Source organism: Capricornis sumatraensis, chromosome 8, assembly GCF_032405125.1.
Source record: "Capricornis sumatraensis isolate serow.1 chromosome 8, serow.2, whole genome shotgun sequence".
Taxonomy (NCBI): domain Eukaryota; kingdom Metazoa; phylum Chordata; class Mammalia; order Artiodactyla; family Bovidae; genus Capricornis; species Capricornis sumatraensis.
Genome location: NC_091076.1, coordinates 32,892,281 through 32,911,224, shown reverse-complemented (window position 1 = coordinate 32,911,224; position 18,944 = coordinate 32,892,281). Strand labels below are relative to the sequence as shown.

Sequence of the window (18,944 nt, the reverse complement as noted above, 5' to 3'; positions counted from 1 at the left end):
GTACAAGTGGACATCCTTGTCTTGTTCCTAATCTTAGAGGGAATGTTTTAGTTTTTCACTGTTGAGAATAGTATTTGCTGTGGGCTTATCATATATAGTCTTTAGTCTGTTGAGGTAGGCTCCTTCTTTACCCATTTTTTGAGGCATTTTTATCATAAATGGGTGCTAAATTTTGTCAAAGGCTTTTTCTGCATCTATTGAGATGATCATATGATTTTTTATCTTTCAATTTGTTAATATGGTATATCACACTGATTAATTTGTGTGTATTGAAGAATCCTTGCATCCCTGGAATAAACCCGACTTGATTATGGTGTATGAGCTTTTTAATGTGTTGTTGAATTCTGTTTGCTAGAATTTTGTTGAGGATTTTTGCATCTATGTTCATCAGTGATACTGGCATGTGTCAGTATCATTTTTTGTGTTGTCTTTGCCTGGTTTAGGTATCAGGGTGATGGTGGCCTCGTAGAATAAGTTTGGCAGTATTCCTTCCTCTGCAATTTTTGTGAAGAGTTTCAGAAAAATAGGCACTAGCTCTTTTCTAAATGTTTGATAGAATTCCCCTGTGAAGCCATCTGGTCCTGGGCTTTTGTTTTTTGAGAGATTTTTGATCACAGTTTTGATTTCAGTGTTTATAATTTCTATTTCTTCCTGGTTCAGTCTTGGAAGGTTAAACTTTTCTAAGAATCTGTACATTTCCTTTAGGTTGTCCATTTTATTAGCATATAGTTGCTCATAATATTCTCTTAAGATTCTTTGTATTTCTGTGTTGTCTGTTGTAATCTCTCCTTTTTCATTTCTAATTTTTTTTATTTGATTTTTCTCCCTTTTTTTCTCAATGAGTCTGGCTAATGGTTTGTCAACTTTGTTTATCTTCTCAAAGACCTAAACAAACATTTCTCCAAAGAAGACATACAGATGGCTAATAAACACATGAAAAGATGCTCAACATCACTCATTATTAGAGAAATGCAAATGAAAACTACAATGTGAGACCACCTCACACCAGTCAGAATAACCATTATCAAAAAGTCTACAGGAGTGTGGAGAAAAAGGGAATCCTCTTGCATTGCTGGCAGGAATGCAAATTGATACAGCCACTATGAAAGATGATATGGAGATTCCTTTAAAGACTAGGAATAAAACCATCATATGACCCAGCAATGCTACCCTGAGGAAACCAAAACTGAAAAAGACTCATGTACCCCACTGTCAATTACAGCTCTATTTACAATAGCTAGAACATGGAAGCAGCCTAGATGTCCATCAACAGATGATGGATAAAGAAGCTGTACTACATGTATACTATAGAATATTGCTCAGCTATAAAAAGGAACGTATTTGAGTCATTTCTAATGAGGTGGACAATCCTAGAGCCTATTATACAAAGTGAAGTAAGTCAGAAATGCTGAGAAATATAGATTTTGTATACTGACACCTGTATATGGAACCTAGAAAGATGGTACTGATGAATTTATTTGCAGGGCAGCAATGGAGAGAACAGACCTTTGGACCTGGGGGGAAGGGAGGAGGGAGAGGGTGAGCTATATGGAGAGAGTCACATGGAAATGTATATAACCATGTGTTAAATAGATAGCCAGTGGGAATTTGCTGTATGACTCAGGAAACTCAAACAAGGGCTCTGTGACAATCTGGAATGGAAGGAGGTTCAGGAGGGAGAGGACATGGGTGTACCTATGGCTGATTCTTGTTGATGTTTGACAGAAAACAACACAATTCTATAAAGCAATTATCCTTCAATTAAATAAAGTGGCCAAAAAAAAATAATTAGCAAAATTTGATCCTGGAGAAACATGCTATTTTCTAAATATAGTCCATCCTCTGAAAAGTCCATCATTGCAGGAATGATGAAATGACAATAATTGTTTGAACTTGTCGGTATCCACTTTGGCAGAAGCCAGAACATCAAGGGCTTCTCCGTTTAACATAGAGTAAGACTTAGGGAAATTTTTTTGTGTGTGGTTATATTTTAGTTTCTCAAAAAGTAAAATCTTTGCTAATTAGAGAAGTTCTTCTGATCCAGTACTTTTCAAAAGTGTGCTTGTTGCCTATAGAACGAAAACTAACATGTGAGGAGTCTTTTCAAAAATGATTCTTTTATCTCCTAGTGCCTTCTATGAAAAATTATTTCAGGGAATAGCAGAATTTTTTGCTTAGTAATTGATATTCTGTTTACTGTCTTCCTCTTCTTGCTCCTCTATCCTCACCCCCATCCAGTGCTGTTTCAAAGATTCAAAGTATGTGCATCAGCGTATTTTACAGAAAATGAGTTATTTGACAAGTTTTGATTATCTGCTGTGTGTTGTGCACTGGGTTAACAACTGGTTATATTGTAATGAATCAAAAAATTGATAAGGTCACTCATGAAATTTACAGTCTAGTGAAAAAGATGAACATTAAGCAAATAGTTACATCCATATATGTCATTAAAAAAAAAAATTTGAAAGACTCTGTGAACAGTAGTACGTGGTATACCTACTGGGAGGGTAGACCTAGAAACTTGAAAGAAGACTGAAGCCAGTGTGAGGGGTCAGGGAGGCGTGAGTTCTATTTGAGACAAGTGAAAGATTGAGTAGAGCTGAATGTGTGCTTCTAGAACTTAGAGAAGTCTGGGCCGGAGATACAAATTGGTGAATTATGTGTGCCAACAGGTAATTAATTGAAAATTAGTTAAATGACTTGAGGCGAGGTCATTTAGGGAAAATGTATACAGGGGGAAAAGAAGAGGTTCTCGGACTAAGTTTGAAGAGTGCTACCATTTGTTGGGGAGAAAGCAATGGCAGTATTCTTGCCTGGGAAATCCCATGGATGGAGGAGCCTGGTAGGCTGCAGTCCATGGAGTCGCGAAGAGTCGGACACTGTAAGGTATAGTTTGGGCCAAGGCAGAAAGAGGAAAGACGACCTTAACAGAAGTAGGTTACCTTTATTCAGGCAAGGAGGGGCGACAGCCAGTCTAACAACCAGGCTGAGCGTGGAGAGGGATCAGGGAGGTTCCATATTTGTAGGGAGGCTTGTGGAAGCGATAAGGGAAACGTTAATCAGGTGGGATGTTTGGGGTATATTTTAGTTGAGATGGCATTTGTAGTTGGGCAGTGGGTGATAAGTCTTCTGGGCAGGTGAAGGGGGTGGAAGGTTTCTGGACAGGGGGTGATATAGGCCCAAAAGACTCCTTCAAACATGACTGAGTGACTTCACTTTCATGCATTGGAGAAGAAAATGGCAACCCACTCCAGTGTTCGTGCCTGGAGAATCCCAGGGATGGGGGAGCCTGGTGGGCTGCCGTCTATGGGGTCGCACAGAGTCGGATACGACTGAAGCGACTTAGCAGCAGCAGCAGCAGCAGTGTTTGTTGAACAGCTAGTGTAGAATGTAGGAGGCAGAGATGGAGGTCAGACAAACAGAAAAATACAGTGTTAGATATTTCAAGGAGTAGTAAATAAAATCCAGACTCTCGTTACAGTGGCTTACAGGGACCACCCTCTGTGTTCTGATCCTGATCCCTTCCTATCTCTTTGACCTCTTACTATTCGTCTTGCTGCTGGCCTACTTCTGTCTTTAAAGAGGTCAGGCTCTCTCTCTCCTACCTCAGGACCTGTGTGATTTATATTCCCTTTGCTGAATATCTCTCCCCCAGTTCACATGCTCATCAGAGGCAACTCTCCACTCCCTTTAGCAAGACTGTTGTCAGGCTCTATCAAACTTTGACTCTCATCCTACAACTAAGATTAAATTTGCTTGGACTTCAAATTCAGTTCTAAATCAGATACTTAGGACATATTAGTAGTTCAGTGGTAGAGAACCCGCCTACCAATACAGGAGATATGTGTTTGATCCTTGGGTTGGAAAGATCCCCTAGAGAAGGAAATAGCAACCCACTCTAGTATTCTTGCTTAGTAAATCCCATGGACAGAGGAGCCTGGTGGGCTACAGTCCATGGGGTCACAAGAGTCAGACACAACTTAGCGACTAAACAATAAGAACAGGACATAATAAACAAAATTAATTTTGCAGAAATGTTTAGCAATAATGATAGAGAAGACATGTTTAGATTTTAGAGTGCCTCCTCGCTAGGATGTCCTGATAAGAATTAATGAAGTGGTGAGAGCTCCATCTCTTTATAAACCGTTTCACCAAGTGTATTATTACAAGATAGAGGAAAGGGGAAAGCTGAAAAGGAGGTGCCTGGTGTCCACTCTGTTAGGCATGTAGAAACAGTGAATGAATGACAAGTATGTCACAGTATTGCTAACCCAATGGGTACAAAGCAGTAGCAAAATAGGTGAGGGTGATTGTTTTCTGGATGATGGGAATACCACTTGACAAAGATTGTTTAAAAGCCTGTTTAAAGCTGTCTTTGAGTTCACTTGAGTTCAATGAACATTTCCTGCATGAAGTAGAGAAGTGATAGAAGGTTTGAAGTGGGTGGGCTTAGGGAAAGTTGCTGATCCCTTTTATGCTAAATGATGAGTTCTTCCTCAGCTAAAAACAACAGTAATTCCTCTTTTCTTTCAAAATATAAAGATTAGCTCTTAAATTTTAGGGCCAGAAGGAATGAATGGCCAAGCAATCAGTGACTATTTCATAATAATCCACTTGCCAATTTAGGGCTTCATAAAATTCCACACAAGGGAGAAAATGGCCTTTGTAGAATCTATTTTTGGTAACTTTACTTTTTATTTTTAAAAAGCCATTTTTGTAGCTATCTTCGTTGATGTGTATTGAATGTACTTTTGTTATCTTAAATATCAACTCCAAGCTCATGCACTTTCCTTATATAGTTTTCCTCTCTCCATAATTTGGCACAAGAATGATTTCTTAGTGCTGAGTATTTTTTCTACTAGTTTCTTCTCACAGCAGTACTGGCCTTTCACCTGGTTTTGTATCTTATTTTAGAAATAGCCTTGTTCTCAGATCTTATTTTAACTATTGCTTGGGCCAAGCCTTGCTGCAAACCACTTTCATGTGTGTGGAAGGTAGAGAAAAAAAAGGAAATCAGCATAAATTTAAAACGTAGCAATTTCGCAGGGACCAAGAAACAAAATTATTGTAAAAGATACTAGAGAATAATGCCAAACTGCCCCTGTCTCCCACTCATGTAAGAATTTGAAGACCAGAAAGGCTGATGACCTGCTGAAAGTTACAAAATATTGATTAAAATTTATCTTCTCATTATTTGCATGACAGCAACCTATTTTAGAGAGCTAAGATTTTAACACATAAATAAGCTATTCACAATAAACCAAACCACTCACCCTAGCCATCTTTAAGAAAGGGGATCAGGGGCAGGCACATATTACAAACTTTTCTCTCCTATTTCCTGGGTTTGTCCATGTTTGGTGATGAGCATCATTAATTTAATATCACAATTAAGGCTATATCATTAAGAGTCAGATCTAGATTTGAATCTGGCCTCCACCACTTATTAGGCTGTGACTCGATGACTTTGGGAGAAGTTTCCTAACTTCTCTGAACTTCAGTTTCTTTGCCTGGAAAATAGAAGTAACAATATATGTTTAGTTAATGATAAAGGAGTTAACGTGTGCGGTTCTCACAACTAACAGTTGGTCCACAAGGAGCACTTGCTAACGGTGACCGCTGTCACTCCTCCTACTGCTACAGCTACTTTACTATAAAACACTGGATGCGTTTGACAGAAAACAACAAAATTCTGTAAAACAATTATCCTTCAGTTAAAAAATAATTAAAAAAAAAACACTGGATGCTTGCATAGGGTGATCTTTACTGAATTATTTAAATATTTATCTGTTTAAAGACTAGATGCAAAATTAGGGAAATTTTCAGCATGCATTCCAGCTCATTTTATCTTTCTGGTAATTCAGAGGAAGCACCATGACCATTGATTTTTACTTACTCTATTAGAGAAATACTTAACTTTTGGGCACCACAATTAGAATCTGATCCTTACCAAAATAAAAATCCCCGATCTTCTTCTATATTTTATGTTGTTTTGTTGCTAACTTGTGTCTGACAGTTTTGCAAGAGTCCTGTAGCACATGAGTCTCTTCTGTCCATGGGATTCTTCAGGCAAGAATACTAGAGTGGGTTGCCATTTCCTTCTCCAGGGGATCTTCCCGACCCAGGGATGGAACCCGCGTCTCCTGCACTGGCAGGTGGATTCTTTACCACTGAGCCACCTTGGAAGCACCTCTGTATTTATTGCAAGAGAAAATCATTAACCACTGTTAAAAATCACTGACGCTGCTCATCTTAGAGTTCCCTATCCATGTGAGAAGCAGATGCCATTGTGACTTGAATCTGTAGTACTTTTAGATATCACTGTTTTCTCTGTATCTAGTACCTTGATACATATAATGTATCACTTTTGAACAGCAATCCCATTGGCCTTCCTTCTATTTCAGGATGATAGCTGTCCATCTCTTAGAAGTCTTTCTTAGAGCCTTCAAAGTAAATTTCTCCTGTACCATGGAGTTTCTATTTATGCCCTAGAAAATCTCAGTAGAATATCCTCTGTCAGTAGTGTGCAGCTGTATATGCAATTTCTTGTGATACAGTGCCAGAAAAAATGTCACTTTATTTATTTAGATATACTGTTGCCAGCCTTCCTAGAGATTGCATAGTCATATATTGGACCTGTAATTTTTTAATTTATTGTTGGGACAGACCTAAATTTTCTGATCCGTTTTAGTTATTGTGTGACAGCCACAGTAAAATACATCTGAGTATTTTCCTGTGCATTATCTGTAATGTTATTGTTTGTGAGGATGTTGTGCTTTTCCAGTTCACAGCTGAGGAAGCCTATCATCATCATCATTGCTCATTCATTCAACTAGAGCACCTGTTTTATCATAGGCACTGGAGATGCAAAAATGAATAAAACATTATTCCTGCTCTAGAAAATTTCACAGTTTCTTGAGGGGAAAGGATACAAAATGCATAATTATATTTCTAAGTGATACGTTTTATATAATAAATACATAAACAAAATGTTAGTCATATAAAGGAGGAAACAATAAAGTTGGGGACATATGGTAAGAAAAAGTGATATTTAAGTCAATTCTTGAAGGATGGATGGAGATTTGCCATTGGAGAGGGAGGAACAGGGGCTGGGCACTACAGACAGGAGATGGCCAATGAAAAGGCCGTAAGGCATGCAGGGCGTGTAAGGAGAGTGTCCTCAGTATGTTAGAGGAAAGGCTTTGGGAAGGAAGGTCCAGTCCAAGTTAGGAGTTTGAATTTTAACTGTTGAGTGGGGGGCAACCATTGAAGGTTTTTAAATTAGGGCTGATATATAGTCAGATTTGAATTTGAAAACTTACCTTGGGAGTTTTGTTTGGGACTGGTGGAAGAAAGGCAGGAGCCAGACACAAGAGATGACACTAAGATAGCATCTGTGGAAATGAAGAGTCTCTAGGGACTACCCTGGTGGTCTAGTGGCTAGGACTCCATGCTGCCAATGCTGGGGGGGGGGGGGGGGGGGCCCAGGTTCGATCCCTTATCAGGGGACTAGATCCCACATGCTACAACTAAAAGCTCTTGCATGCCACAACAAAGATCCGATTGAAGATCCCATGTGCTGCAGCTGAGACCTGGCACAGCTAAGTAAATTCCCTGGTGGCTCAGAGGTTAAAGCGTCTGCCTCCAATGCGGGAGACCTGGGTTCGACCCCTGGGTTGGGAAGATCCCCTGGAGAAGGAAATGGCAAACCACTCCAGTATTCTTGCCTGGAGAATCCCACGGACAGAGAAGTCTAGTAGGTTACAGTCCACGGGGTCGCAAAGAGTCAGACACGATTGAGCGACTTCACCTTCACCTTCACCTTCACCTTGGGGAGGGGAAAGGAGTAGTCTCTAGATTTGCAAGAGTTTTCCTAGGTGTGAACAGTTGCAATTTTGTGATAGGAAATGTGTGAGCAGTGAGGGAGGGATGGGGATCTGGTTTGGGTGCTGAGGTGGGTTAACTGAGATTAATAGAACTGGGGAAAATGTAAAAGGAAAACCAGGATTGTTCACTATTTTATTTTTCGTTTGTTTTGGGAAACAGGAGTTTTCATTTTGGACAAGGTAGGGTCAGTGTTTTCAGAAACATTCTAGTAGGCAAGTCTGGATCTGAATCTTGGGAGAGGTTACTGTAGTAATCCTGAGTTTTTACTGTTTGTTTTTCCGTGAAAAACTAGGATTCTCAGAGGTTAAATGATTGTGGTCTCAGGAAGGTAGCTGTGGAACCAAAACATAAATTCCTAAGCTTCTTACCAACTAGGCCTTAGCAGAAATGGCCTTTGAAAGAAAAAATAAATGTCATAATTTGCAGTATTATTGTTTTACTGTTTAATTTCCTAGAGTATCTTTACGTAAAGAACAAAACAAAACAAAAACCCTGATATCTACAACCCGTTTGTTTTCTGTACTATTTTCTGATCTTAAATGTTATCTGACTGATGACAGACAAATGAAGAGTGTTGAGGATAACAGCTAAGGAGCCCCAAATCTCTTGTTTTGCTCTAACCAAACCTTATAATTCAAAGATTACATAGCCTTATGAAATACTCATTTGTTCATACATGCTTGATCTAGTCCCAGTTGTTAACCTTTCTCATATATGAAGGACACTATAAATATTAAAGAATGAAGGTATCATGACCACTTCTCTGCAGGACATGAAAAAAATTATTTTTTTTTCCATTTATGTTGTTACTATAGTCCTTCTTGAAAACCACAGTTAAAATAGACAGTTCTTCAAAATCCACCCCACCCCTCAAATGTCAGGGGTCATTCAACACTGAATGAAACTCTTGAGTGGGCGTAAAGGACTTGAGTAAGCCTAACAAGGCAAGTTGCCATGCGTATCTGATATTCCTTTTTCACATATTTAGAAAATGCTTGACTCACCTCATCCACATGAAATTCTGATTTTAACTATTGCTGTCTAGATTCTCTGTGTGGCTTCTTGGGCTATGGTATTTGTCTTTGACTTTGTTCTCAATTGCTGTGAAATGTACTTGTCTGCTGTTTAAGGCAGCTGCAATGGAGTGCACCCAGAAGTGGTTATAAGTCTATATTTAGTAAGCTGTAGGGTTTGTAAAACATTTGCAAATTCCTCTGGGATAAAATGGTTTCTATAAATGTAACATTTTTAATGAAACTATTATTATCACCCATTAAAGAAATATAGCAGCTTAGATGTGTGGATTTGTGGACAAGACAGAGGCACAAAACTTTTTTTTCCTTAAGCATTCACTGAATATTTTTAAAACTTAGAATTAATCATGTAAATCCTATTTTTATACTGTTAATCTTGAATTGCAGAGCTTTTACTCAAGTGTTTACCTTTGGTCCAACATTCCGAGCAGAGAATTCTCAGAGCCGGAGGCACCTGGCAGAGTTCTATATGGTAGAAGCAGAGATTTCTTTTCTGGAGAGCCTGCAAGATCTCATGCAGGTAGGTGCTCAAGTTTTAAAACAGTTTCTAAATACCAGACATCTGTGACATTAAAATGCTTCTGTATACATTTTTACCTCGGACATTTGTGCCTTACAGGTGTTCACAGAATGAAGAAGATAGAGAACTACTTAATTTAATGAACATCTACCAAACGCTGTTAGTGTAATAGTTTAAAGTACAGGAGTCATACCAGTTTCAGTTCATGTCCAGACTCTGCCATTAACTTTGCTATATTACCTAACCGTAGTGATCTTTAGCTTCCGCCCTGTAAAATGAGAAAAATAGTAGCTATTTTATTAGGTTATTGTGAGAAGTAAATGAAAGAGTGGGCTTCAGTGGTAGCTCAGTAGTAAAGAATCTGCCTGCCAGTGAAGGAGATGTGGGTTCCATCCCTCAGTCGGGAAGATCTTCTGGAGAAGAAAATGGCAACCCACTCCAGTATTCTTGCCTGGAAAATCCCATGGAAGAGAAGTCTGGCGGGCTATAGTCCATGGGGTCGCAAAGAGTCAGACACAAGTTAGTAGTCACCAAGTAGAACAACAACAACAGATGAAAGACTGTATATAGTGTAAAGCACTAAGTATGGGGTCTGGCATAAAGCAGGCTTAGTAAATAGTAGCTTTTGGTATTTGCTAAGCAAATAAACAAAGCATCTGTATAGTTAGAGAAACATGTCTATAGCTATAATATGAGAAAGCATCCACAGGAGCTGCCAGAACTCTGGAACAGGAATAAAGCTGGAGAGATAATCAAGAGTCAGATCATGATAGAAAGAGTTTGTATTTAAATGCCATGCTGAGGGATTTGAACTTAATACAAAAGATAGAGGAGAGAGAGTTCCCGATGCGGAAAGGCCAGGGTCAGAGTTACAGTTTAGAAATATCTGTCTAGCAGCATGATGAAGAATGATGAATGATGAAGAATAATTTAGGAGGAGATAAAAACAGGGATGGGAGACTTTTCGGGAGGCTGTGGCCATAATCAATAGAGAGAACATAGCTCTGGAGTTGGATGGACCAGGATTTGATTCCTTAGCTCCATCACTTACTGTGTGACCTTAGACATGGGACTTAATTTCTCTGAGCCTCAATTTCTTCATCCAGAAAATGGGGATAATAATACCTACTTAGGCAGCTAATATTATAAGGCACTTAGGATAGTTCCTGATTCTTAGTAAATACCCAGAATTTGTTACCTGTTAATATGAATTCTCTCTCCATTACCATTTTGGTTAATATCTTAGTTTGATTTTCTAATTACAGTATGTTTATTTTAGAAATTTGTATCAGTTCTTCTATTCATTTCTACTCTTACTCACCCAGTAAATGACCCAATTCCACTTAAAACAGAAATACTACCTTTTCCTCTTAACAGAATGGAGTCACAATTTTATTATCCTAAGTTGGATCTCCTACTAAATAAACCCTAAAGCAGAGATTTGTGTGTAGATAGTACTAGATAGTACTGGGGAATGTTCTTTAGAGAAATATCTGGAAAGGAAAGGAAGACAGCACCACTGAACAGAAGGAAAAGTTGAACTGTGATGTGTTTACAGAGGCCTTTGCCAATTCTGTGAGGACCTTGTAAGCTAGAATTGCCCTTCATGGTTGTCCCATGGGAAAGCAAGTGCCTCCCCCTGTTAGCCAGTCATTGGACACGAGATAGCCTGGGACGAGTTGTAACTTTGGGTGGGTAAGACAGCACTCTTGGTCTGGACAGTTGCTGAAGAAGGACCCAACTATGAAACATCAGCAGTTAATATTCCCAGCAGATAAAGATCTTGGTCCTGAGGGGGTGTTCTGGCCACACCCCACAGTGTCTAATTACATATACTCCTTTACTGTCTCTCCCTGATTTCTCTAGAGCAGTGTTCCCCAGGGACATTTTTCTTTGTCCCTACCAGGGAGTGGGCGGAGGAGTAGGGAAGACTGGTTGCTACTGGCATCTCGTGGGTAAAGGCTAAGGATGCTGTTCAGCATCGACAGTGCACAGCCTCTTCCCCCCCAACAAACAATTGTCTGGCAAAAAATGTTAATAGTAACACTGTTGAGTAACGCCTTTCCAGGTTTAGGGATTCAGAATATGAGCCTCATGGAGTCAGTAAAATTCCTTAATCACCTTTTAGTTTTAGCTCACCACCCAATTCTTTATTATTCTTTGGCTCAGGCAATGAGAGTATTGTAGAGAATGGAACCACACCTTTTACCTCCTGCTTCTCCACTGCCCCAACATAAAACCAGAGGGAAAGTTCATAAAGACAATAGACATGGTTATGTTAGAATTAATTAAACATTATAATCTTTGCTCTATAATTATGTATTCTGTAAATGATTCTTAATTATTTGCTACTCCACTGAGTGATACTCCAGGCATATACACTGTTGAATAGTTTGATTAATTGAAATATAAATCTTTTCTAAAGATAAAAGAAAAAAATATGTTCCTCCCAAAGTAATCTTCTGCTTCTTTTAATTTTCTCCCTTTGATAAATTGAATTCTGTGGAAATAATACCTTGATGAAGAGCAGTCTCTTAAATATTAAATCAGTATTGTAACAAGGGATATTTTCCTCTTATGAAGTATAAACACTTAAATAGTACTATTGATATTTCAGTGCTATTGAATAATATATTTTTTTAAAACTTCAGAGGATTATGTTAACTCTTCAGTTAAGTTTCTGTTTTCTTTCATATATTCATAAAACATAGTCTGAAAGTCAAGGTTAGAAGAGCCAGTGGTTTTCTTCTTCAAATGGAAATATCCTGCTCATCAAAGATACTGTTTTACCAGCCTAGTGGCACAGTCTTTATCTTGCAGATAGGTGTATTTTGTCTCTCAATAGTGTAAGCATACTCTCCAATTTATGTGTTTTATTACTCCCAAAATACATTGGCTTTTTTCAGTGATTGAGAGAGATAACCCTTCATAAATCATTTAGTTACTTAGTAATTTCTTTATCTCTCTGCTGGATTGAAGGTGATATAGCCTCAAAGTAAAACATCTTCAGCCTCCTTTTGCTCTTCTTTGGTCAAGTTATTCCTTACTTTTCTATAAAATACATGTATAATATAAAATAATATAAAGCGAAGTATAAAATATTTTATGTGTATGTTTAGTTGCTCAGTTGTGTTTGACTCTTTGCAAACCCATGGACTGTAGCCAGCCAGACTCCTCTGTTCATGGGGATTCTCTAGGCAAGATTACTGGAATAGGTTTCCATGCCCTCCTCCGGGGAATCTTCCCAACCCAGGAATCAAACACAGGTCTCCCGCATTGCAGGTGAATTTTTACCAACTGAGCCACCAGGGAAGCCCAGAATATTTTATATACATACATAAATCTAACAAGTTGATATTTGATAATTAAGTTCTTTCCTGTAGTTGATCGATTAAATTACTCAGACGCTTATATAGCCCCACTGTATTTGCAGCATTGGTAGGGTGTCTGGTGATTCAGAGAGGAAAGAGAGACAACTGTCTGGTGGGGCTGCTGCTGCTGCTGCTGCTAAGTCGCTTCAGTCGTGTCCAACTCTGTGCGACCCCATAGATGACAGCCCACTAGGCTCCTCTGTCTCTGGGATTCTCCAGGCAAGAATACTGGAGTGGGTTGCCATTTCCTTCTCCAGTGCATGAAAGTGAAAAGCGAAAGTGAAGTCGCTCAGTCGTGCCCGACTCTTAGCAACCCCATGGACTGCAGCCTACCAGGCTCCTCTGTCCATGGGATTTTCCAGGCAAGAGTACTAGAGTGGGGTGCCATTGCCTTCTCCAGGTGGGGCAGCCTGGACTTAATATGTATTTCTTTATGGAGACACATTTGGAATTCATAGTATGATCTCATTGACTTCAAAACAAGAATTTTAGTTTGGATTAAAAATATTTTAGAAATATTTTCCATTCCAGTCACTTTTTTCTTCTCAGAACAAATTTTTCCCTGAGAGACTTAAAGACACCGCTGGTAGAATGAAATCTTATATACTGATTTGTGTCATATTTGATCTATATTATTTTTACTTTATACTTTAGCAAAGCAAAAATGTATGTATTTGGATGAAGGTAGATCTCATTGCTTCTATAATCTTAAAGTTTACTTTCATTTATCAATGACTGAATGAAGCACTTTTCAGAAGGTTCCACTCTTCACAACTGATGCTGGTTGTGTGCTCCTCTGAATTGGGCGCTGAGCTAAGTCTTCTGCATGTATTATCTCATTTAATTCTCACAGCAGTCCTATAAAACAGGTACCATTAACTGCTCTGATTCTACAAGCAAATAGACTGAAATTGAGGCATCAATTTGTTTTAGTTAGTTGTTCATTTGACAGGTCACTTCATTACTACTATTGAAACTGTTAACAAAAACTTCAGACATTTCTCTTTCTTTCTTTCTTTTTTTCCCTCCTACTCTGAGAAGTTGTGATGTTTCTTTTAATCAGTCTGGAAACTGAATTAGCTTGCTGCAGTATATTCAGAAAGTAAGAGGCCTAATAGCTTTAGAGTTGCTAAAACCTGGAGAGTAGTTCCTGCAGAGCTGGTTTTTTCGTGAAACTTACATGTCAGGCAATTCTGTATCATTTCTCTTAGGTTATGGAGAACCTCTTCAAGACTACAGCAATGACAGTTCTCTCAAATTGTCCTAAAGATGTTGAACTCTGTCACAAATTCATAGCTCCTGGCCAAAAGGTAATTAGTTTTGTGGATAAAGCCTTCTGACTGTGTTAGTTACATACAATGACTCTAATTGGATTTAATAAATTTTCTTTTTTCTCTTTTTTTACGAAGGACAGATTAGAACATATGCTAAAAAACAACTTTCTAGTGTAAGTAGATGTTATATTTTCTCTGAACTTTATTCATAATTTATCATCATATTTATCATAATTTATTATGTATTTAATTCTTTTTGTTTGTTTATCTGCTTATCATACTTCCTAGACTCAAGGGACACTTGTATTTTAATGATAGTTATAGCTCTTGTGTCTGGTTCATAGTTGATAATCAATGTTGAATGAATAAATAATGAATAAATCTTAGCAAGATAAATGAACATGGTAATTATTAGCTGTATTACTGCAATTCAGACTAATTCTTTAGTAATCAAAATCTAGCTTGATTAAAAAGTATGCTTTTAAGATACATGTAATGTTTGCCTCTCTGTTTTTCTCTATTTCAGTCTTCTTTCTTTTTCTTTGCTTTTGCTCGCTAAAATCTGAAAATATATTCTGAACTGTTTTTTAAGCCAATTTTTTAAAACCTAAAAATTCATACTGTAAATACTGCACATACATTATTGCTTCATTTTCACTGTAATCCTGTTATATAGCATTTGATATTGGACTGGTTGTTTAGTCAACCAGTCATATTAATCAGATAGGCTGTTCTTTTCACAGTTTATTATGAAACACATACTTGATATGGGAAAAACAGCAAATAACTTCTTATATCTAATACAAACAATTTCCATAAAGCTTAGGATTCAGCATTACGTAAGATAGATGACCAGTATAAGTTCAGTGCATGAAGCCAGGCACCCAAAGCTGGTGCTCTGGGCAACCTAGAGGGATAGGATGGGGAGCGGGATTCAGGATGGGGGGGACACATGTATACCTATGGCCGATTCATGTTAATGTTTGGCAAAAACCATTGCAATATTATAAAGTAATTATCCTCCAATTAAAACAAATTTTAAAAAACTTAGTATTCAGGGTATTTACAGTGTATCAAGGAAGCAAGGTTGATACTTTGAAGAATAAAAGATTGTCTCTCAAAGTAGTTAGTATCATTTTTCCCTTGCCATCTTAAATTTAGCAGGTTTCTGTTCTAAGAGAATAAAGAATCCAACCTATCCTTGAGGAGGGAAATAAGAAAAACTTGGCACACTGGACCGAGCTGAGAATAAGGTAGCAACCTAGACCTGCAGACTCAAGTTAAAAGTGATGAATTGTTGACCCTGAACCAATAACAAGGCAGCAAATGTGGGAATAGCAAAGGAGGGAAGAGTCAGGAGCCCTGTGGTAGAAAAGCAAAGGGCAGTGAAGTACAAGTGCAGGCTTTGGAGACTTTTTCCTTACTTAAATGTATATTGAATATTTACTATATGCCAGGCATTGTTCTAGCATCTAAAAACTGCTTTTAAAGCAATGAACAAAGCAGATAAAACTCCATGCCTTCACTGAGATTACATTCCTGGTGGAGATAATAATAGCCAAGAAATAAGGTAAAAATGTGAAATATATAATCTGTGCAAATGAGTAATACTAAGGGGGGAGAAACCAAAAAAGAGATAGAAGATATGACAAAGAAAGAATGAGGAGATAGAAATGGTAGATAGCATGGTGGGGAGGATCCCACTGAGATGATCTTTGAGTAAAGCTCTCGAGAGAGTAAGAGAACTAGCTATATGGGTAAGTGGGAAAAGAACATCTTAAGGAATTAGTTCACGTATTTGTAGAGACTAGGCAAATTCAAATTCTGAAGGCTGGAGACTCAGGGAAGAGCAAGTCAAAGGCAGCCTGCTGGCAGATTCCTTCTCTTGGAGGAGGCCATTCTTTGCTCTAGTAAGGCCTTCAAACTAGATGTTGTTAGGGAGGGAATCTTCTTTAGTCAGGATCCACTGATTTAAATGTTAACTTCATCCCAAAAAACACCTTCTCAGAAATATCCTGAATATTTGACCAAATATGTGGGTACTGCAGCCCAGCCAACTTGACACATAAAGTTAACAATCACAGACCAGGATGGTGACAGTGGAGGGGGAGAGAAATGGTCCAGGTCAGGATAGGTTTTAAAGAGAGGGCAAACAGGATTTGCTGAGAGTGAGAAAGAGAGTGGCTTGAAGGCCTTTGACTTACATAGCTATGGAAATGGAGACAGAGGAAGGAGTAGCAGGGGGGTTGTGGGAAGAGAGAGAGGTGATAACAGGCTCATCCCATGAGGTGTCACATTATAATTGAGATCCATTCAGATGTCCGTTTGTAGATGTCAGGTAGGCAGTTTGAGTGTCCAGATCTGGAATGTACAGGAGAGTTCTGGACATAAGCATTTTGATAAAATTTTTAATTAAGATAAAGAAATAAATTGGGCATCTCGAGGAATCTGTGCTGGTAACAGAGAATCAGGCAGATCTTAAGAGAAGTTATCCAGCTCCTATCTAATGAGTAAGATCTTAGATGAAGGGAAAATACCCACCATTTATTGAATATTTACTATGTATCAGACAGTGATAAACTTTACATATACTGAAGTTCATTTTATCTTCACAACAACTCTGAGTAATTAAGTTTCAATTTTCTCATCTCAAAAGTGATAACTTGAGTAATTTTGTTGAAATGACCAAATGCTGCTTAAGCAATATGTCAAAAACTCGATAATTTGAAAACCCTCCTATAAAACATCTAAAGACGTTAGTTAAAATATTATGAAATCCTATGAAATGCATTGTTGACTTCATTAGCATATAAGAGAGGTCCCAGCAGCTAGAAACAAAAAGGGGATGGAACAGTCAGAGGGAATATGTAAATTACATGATTCTCAGAGTTCAAAGCACTTTGGAAATAGTTTCTGGGAAGGAGAAGAAATATTATTCCCTGTACATACCAAGGAGCCTGGCCGGCTATAGTCCGTGGGGTCACACAGAGTCCGACACAACTAAGCACGCACGCATGCATAACCAAGAAAAAGTAGAATTGCTGAAGGCCATCAAGGATATCCAGTGTCAGAACTGTAATTTAAACTTGAAAGTTCTGCCTCAACTTAAGGTATAGGCAGAGTATTGCAGAACATTTAGAATAAGGAGAGATATTTAGACGTGAGTCTTTTTTTTCCTGATGTTGTACCTGAAACGTATCAATGGTACAAGATTCTAGTGCTTCCCCTTTTGACTGCTCTTATATTTCTCAGTATAATGAATAGATCATATCAAGTAATTGATGGAACAGAACAGTAGAATATCTAAGCAGAAAAAAACTTATGACAGTATAGCCCTGTGTCCTCATTTTATAAGTGTAAATACCTAATTTTTTAATGTTTGTATTTTTAGGTTTTTTTAAATAAAGATGTAAATCATTGAGATGAAGTGATTTACATAGCTAGTAAATGGTAGAGTCAGAGGGAGAACCCAGGGCCCATTATGTTTTGTTTCAATAGAACATATGAAACTGCAGGTGGTTTAGGCGTTATCTCAGGAGTTAAAAGCTTAGACTCTGGAGTCAGCACATCAAGCTTTACTTCTTACTTACATGAGTGGTTTTTGGCAAATTACTGAACCTCTCTAAGCTTCAATTTCCCTCCTATAAAATGCTCATTTAAAAAGCATTACTACTGTCAACACCAACACCATTCTAACGTAGAAATTATCTGTTATTTAATACTAGATTTTCTTTTGAATAGAATTTCCATCTTAAAAAACCTATCACTCAAAACATAGCTTCGGTAGGTCTGTTTGTACTTTATGACACAGCTCTTTCCAGTTAGTTATTATAAATTTGAACTTTGTTTTTGCTTCAGAGAATAAGTTTGGGTTGGGTAAGTTATTTCTTTAGCTCACAGGTCTTCAGAAAGCTTGTAGATTTTTGTTTTTAATCATGCAAAATACTGTTGCAGAGGAGAGAAACACCTTCATATACTACTAGTGGGCATAAATCAGTGTAACCCTATAAAAGGGGAATGGATGATATCTTTGGCAGTGTCTTTCAGAATTATAAAAAGTCCAAGATGCAGGTACTCTAGAACCCAACAGTTCTGTTTTTCCCATGTTCAAAATTTGTGTGAGCATGTGAAGTGAAGTGGAAGTCGCTCAGTCGTGTCCACCTCTTTTGTGACCCCATGGATTATACAGTCCATGGAATTCTCCAGGCCAGAATACTGGAGTGGGTAGCCTTTCCCTTCTCCAGGGGATCTTTGCAACCCAGGGATTGAACCCAGGTCTCCCACATTGCAGGTTGATTCTTTACCAGCTGAGCTACCAGGGAAGCCCAAGAATACTGGAGTGGGTAGCCTATCCCTTCTCCAGGGCATCTTCCCAATCCAGGAATCAAACCAGGGTCTCCTGCATTGCAGGCGGATTCTTTACCAACTGAGCTGTCTGGGAAGCATAAATTAGATATATGTGGTCATGATTTGCCATAACAAAAGATTGGAACCAGCTGAGATACCCATTGGTAGGTGACTGGTTTGAGATTAGGATATATCCACAGAGTGGAATGTTATGTAATAGTTCAAAAGGTAAAGTTCTTTATATACTGATGTGTAAATATCTGCAAGATATTGAGCAAGAAACGATGTAAAAGACTGTGTGTGACGCTACAGCTGCCGTCTATAAAAAGGGGAGATTGAGTATTAGTATTGGCTTAGAGATGCATTAAGCCCTCTGAAAGAGTACACGGGAAACCAGTAACAATGATTGTGTATGAGGAGAGGAACTAAGTAGCTATGTGTAAGGGGTGGAATGAAGATGTATACTGTTTTATTCATCTTAGTTTTTTTAACCATATGCATATATCACCTATTC

General features: G+C 38.2%; 1 protein-coding gene across 10 annotated transcripts in view; it reads left to right on the top strand.

The window, feature by feature from the left end:
* The window catches only part of NARS2 (asparaginyl-tRNA synthetase 2, mitochondrial), a 132,284-nt gene that overhangs the window by 94,381 nt on the left and 18,959 nt on the right, over positions 1-18,944 (top strand). For 6 of the 10 annotated variants that reach the window (XM_068976903.1, XM_068976900.1, XM_068976899.1 and 3 more), the window contains 3 exons: positions 9,306-9,438; positions 14,021-14,119; positions 14,219-14,256. The exons of 1 other annotated variant lie outside the window; for it this stretch is intronic. In XM_068976903.1, the coding sequence (XP_068833004.1) occupies positions 9,306-9,438; positions 14,021-14,119; positions 14,219-14,256 (270 nt within the window). The remainder of the gene's footprint in view (positions 1-9,305; positions 9,439-14,020; positions 14,120-14,218; positions 14,257-18,944) is intronic. 3 more of the 10 variants (XM_068976902.1, XM_068976897.1, XM_068976904.1) reach the window with 2 other exon arrangements.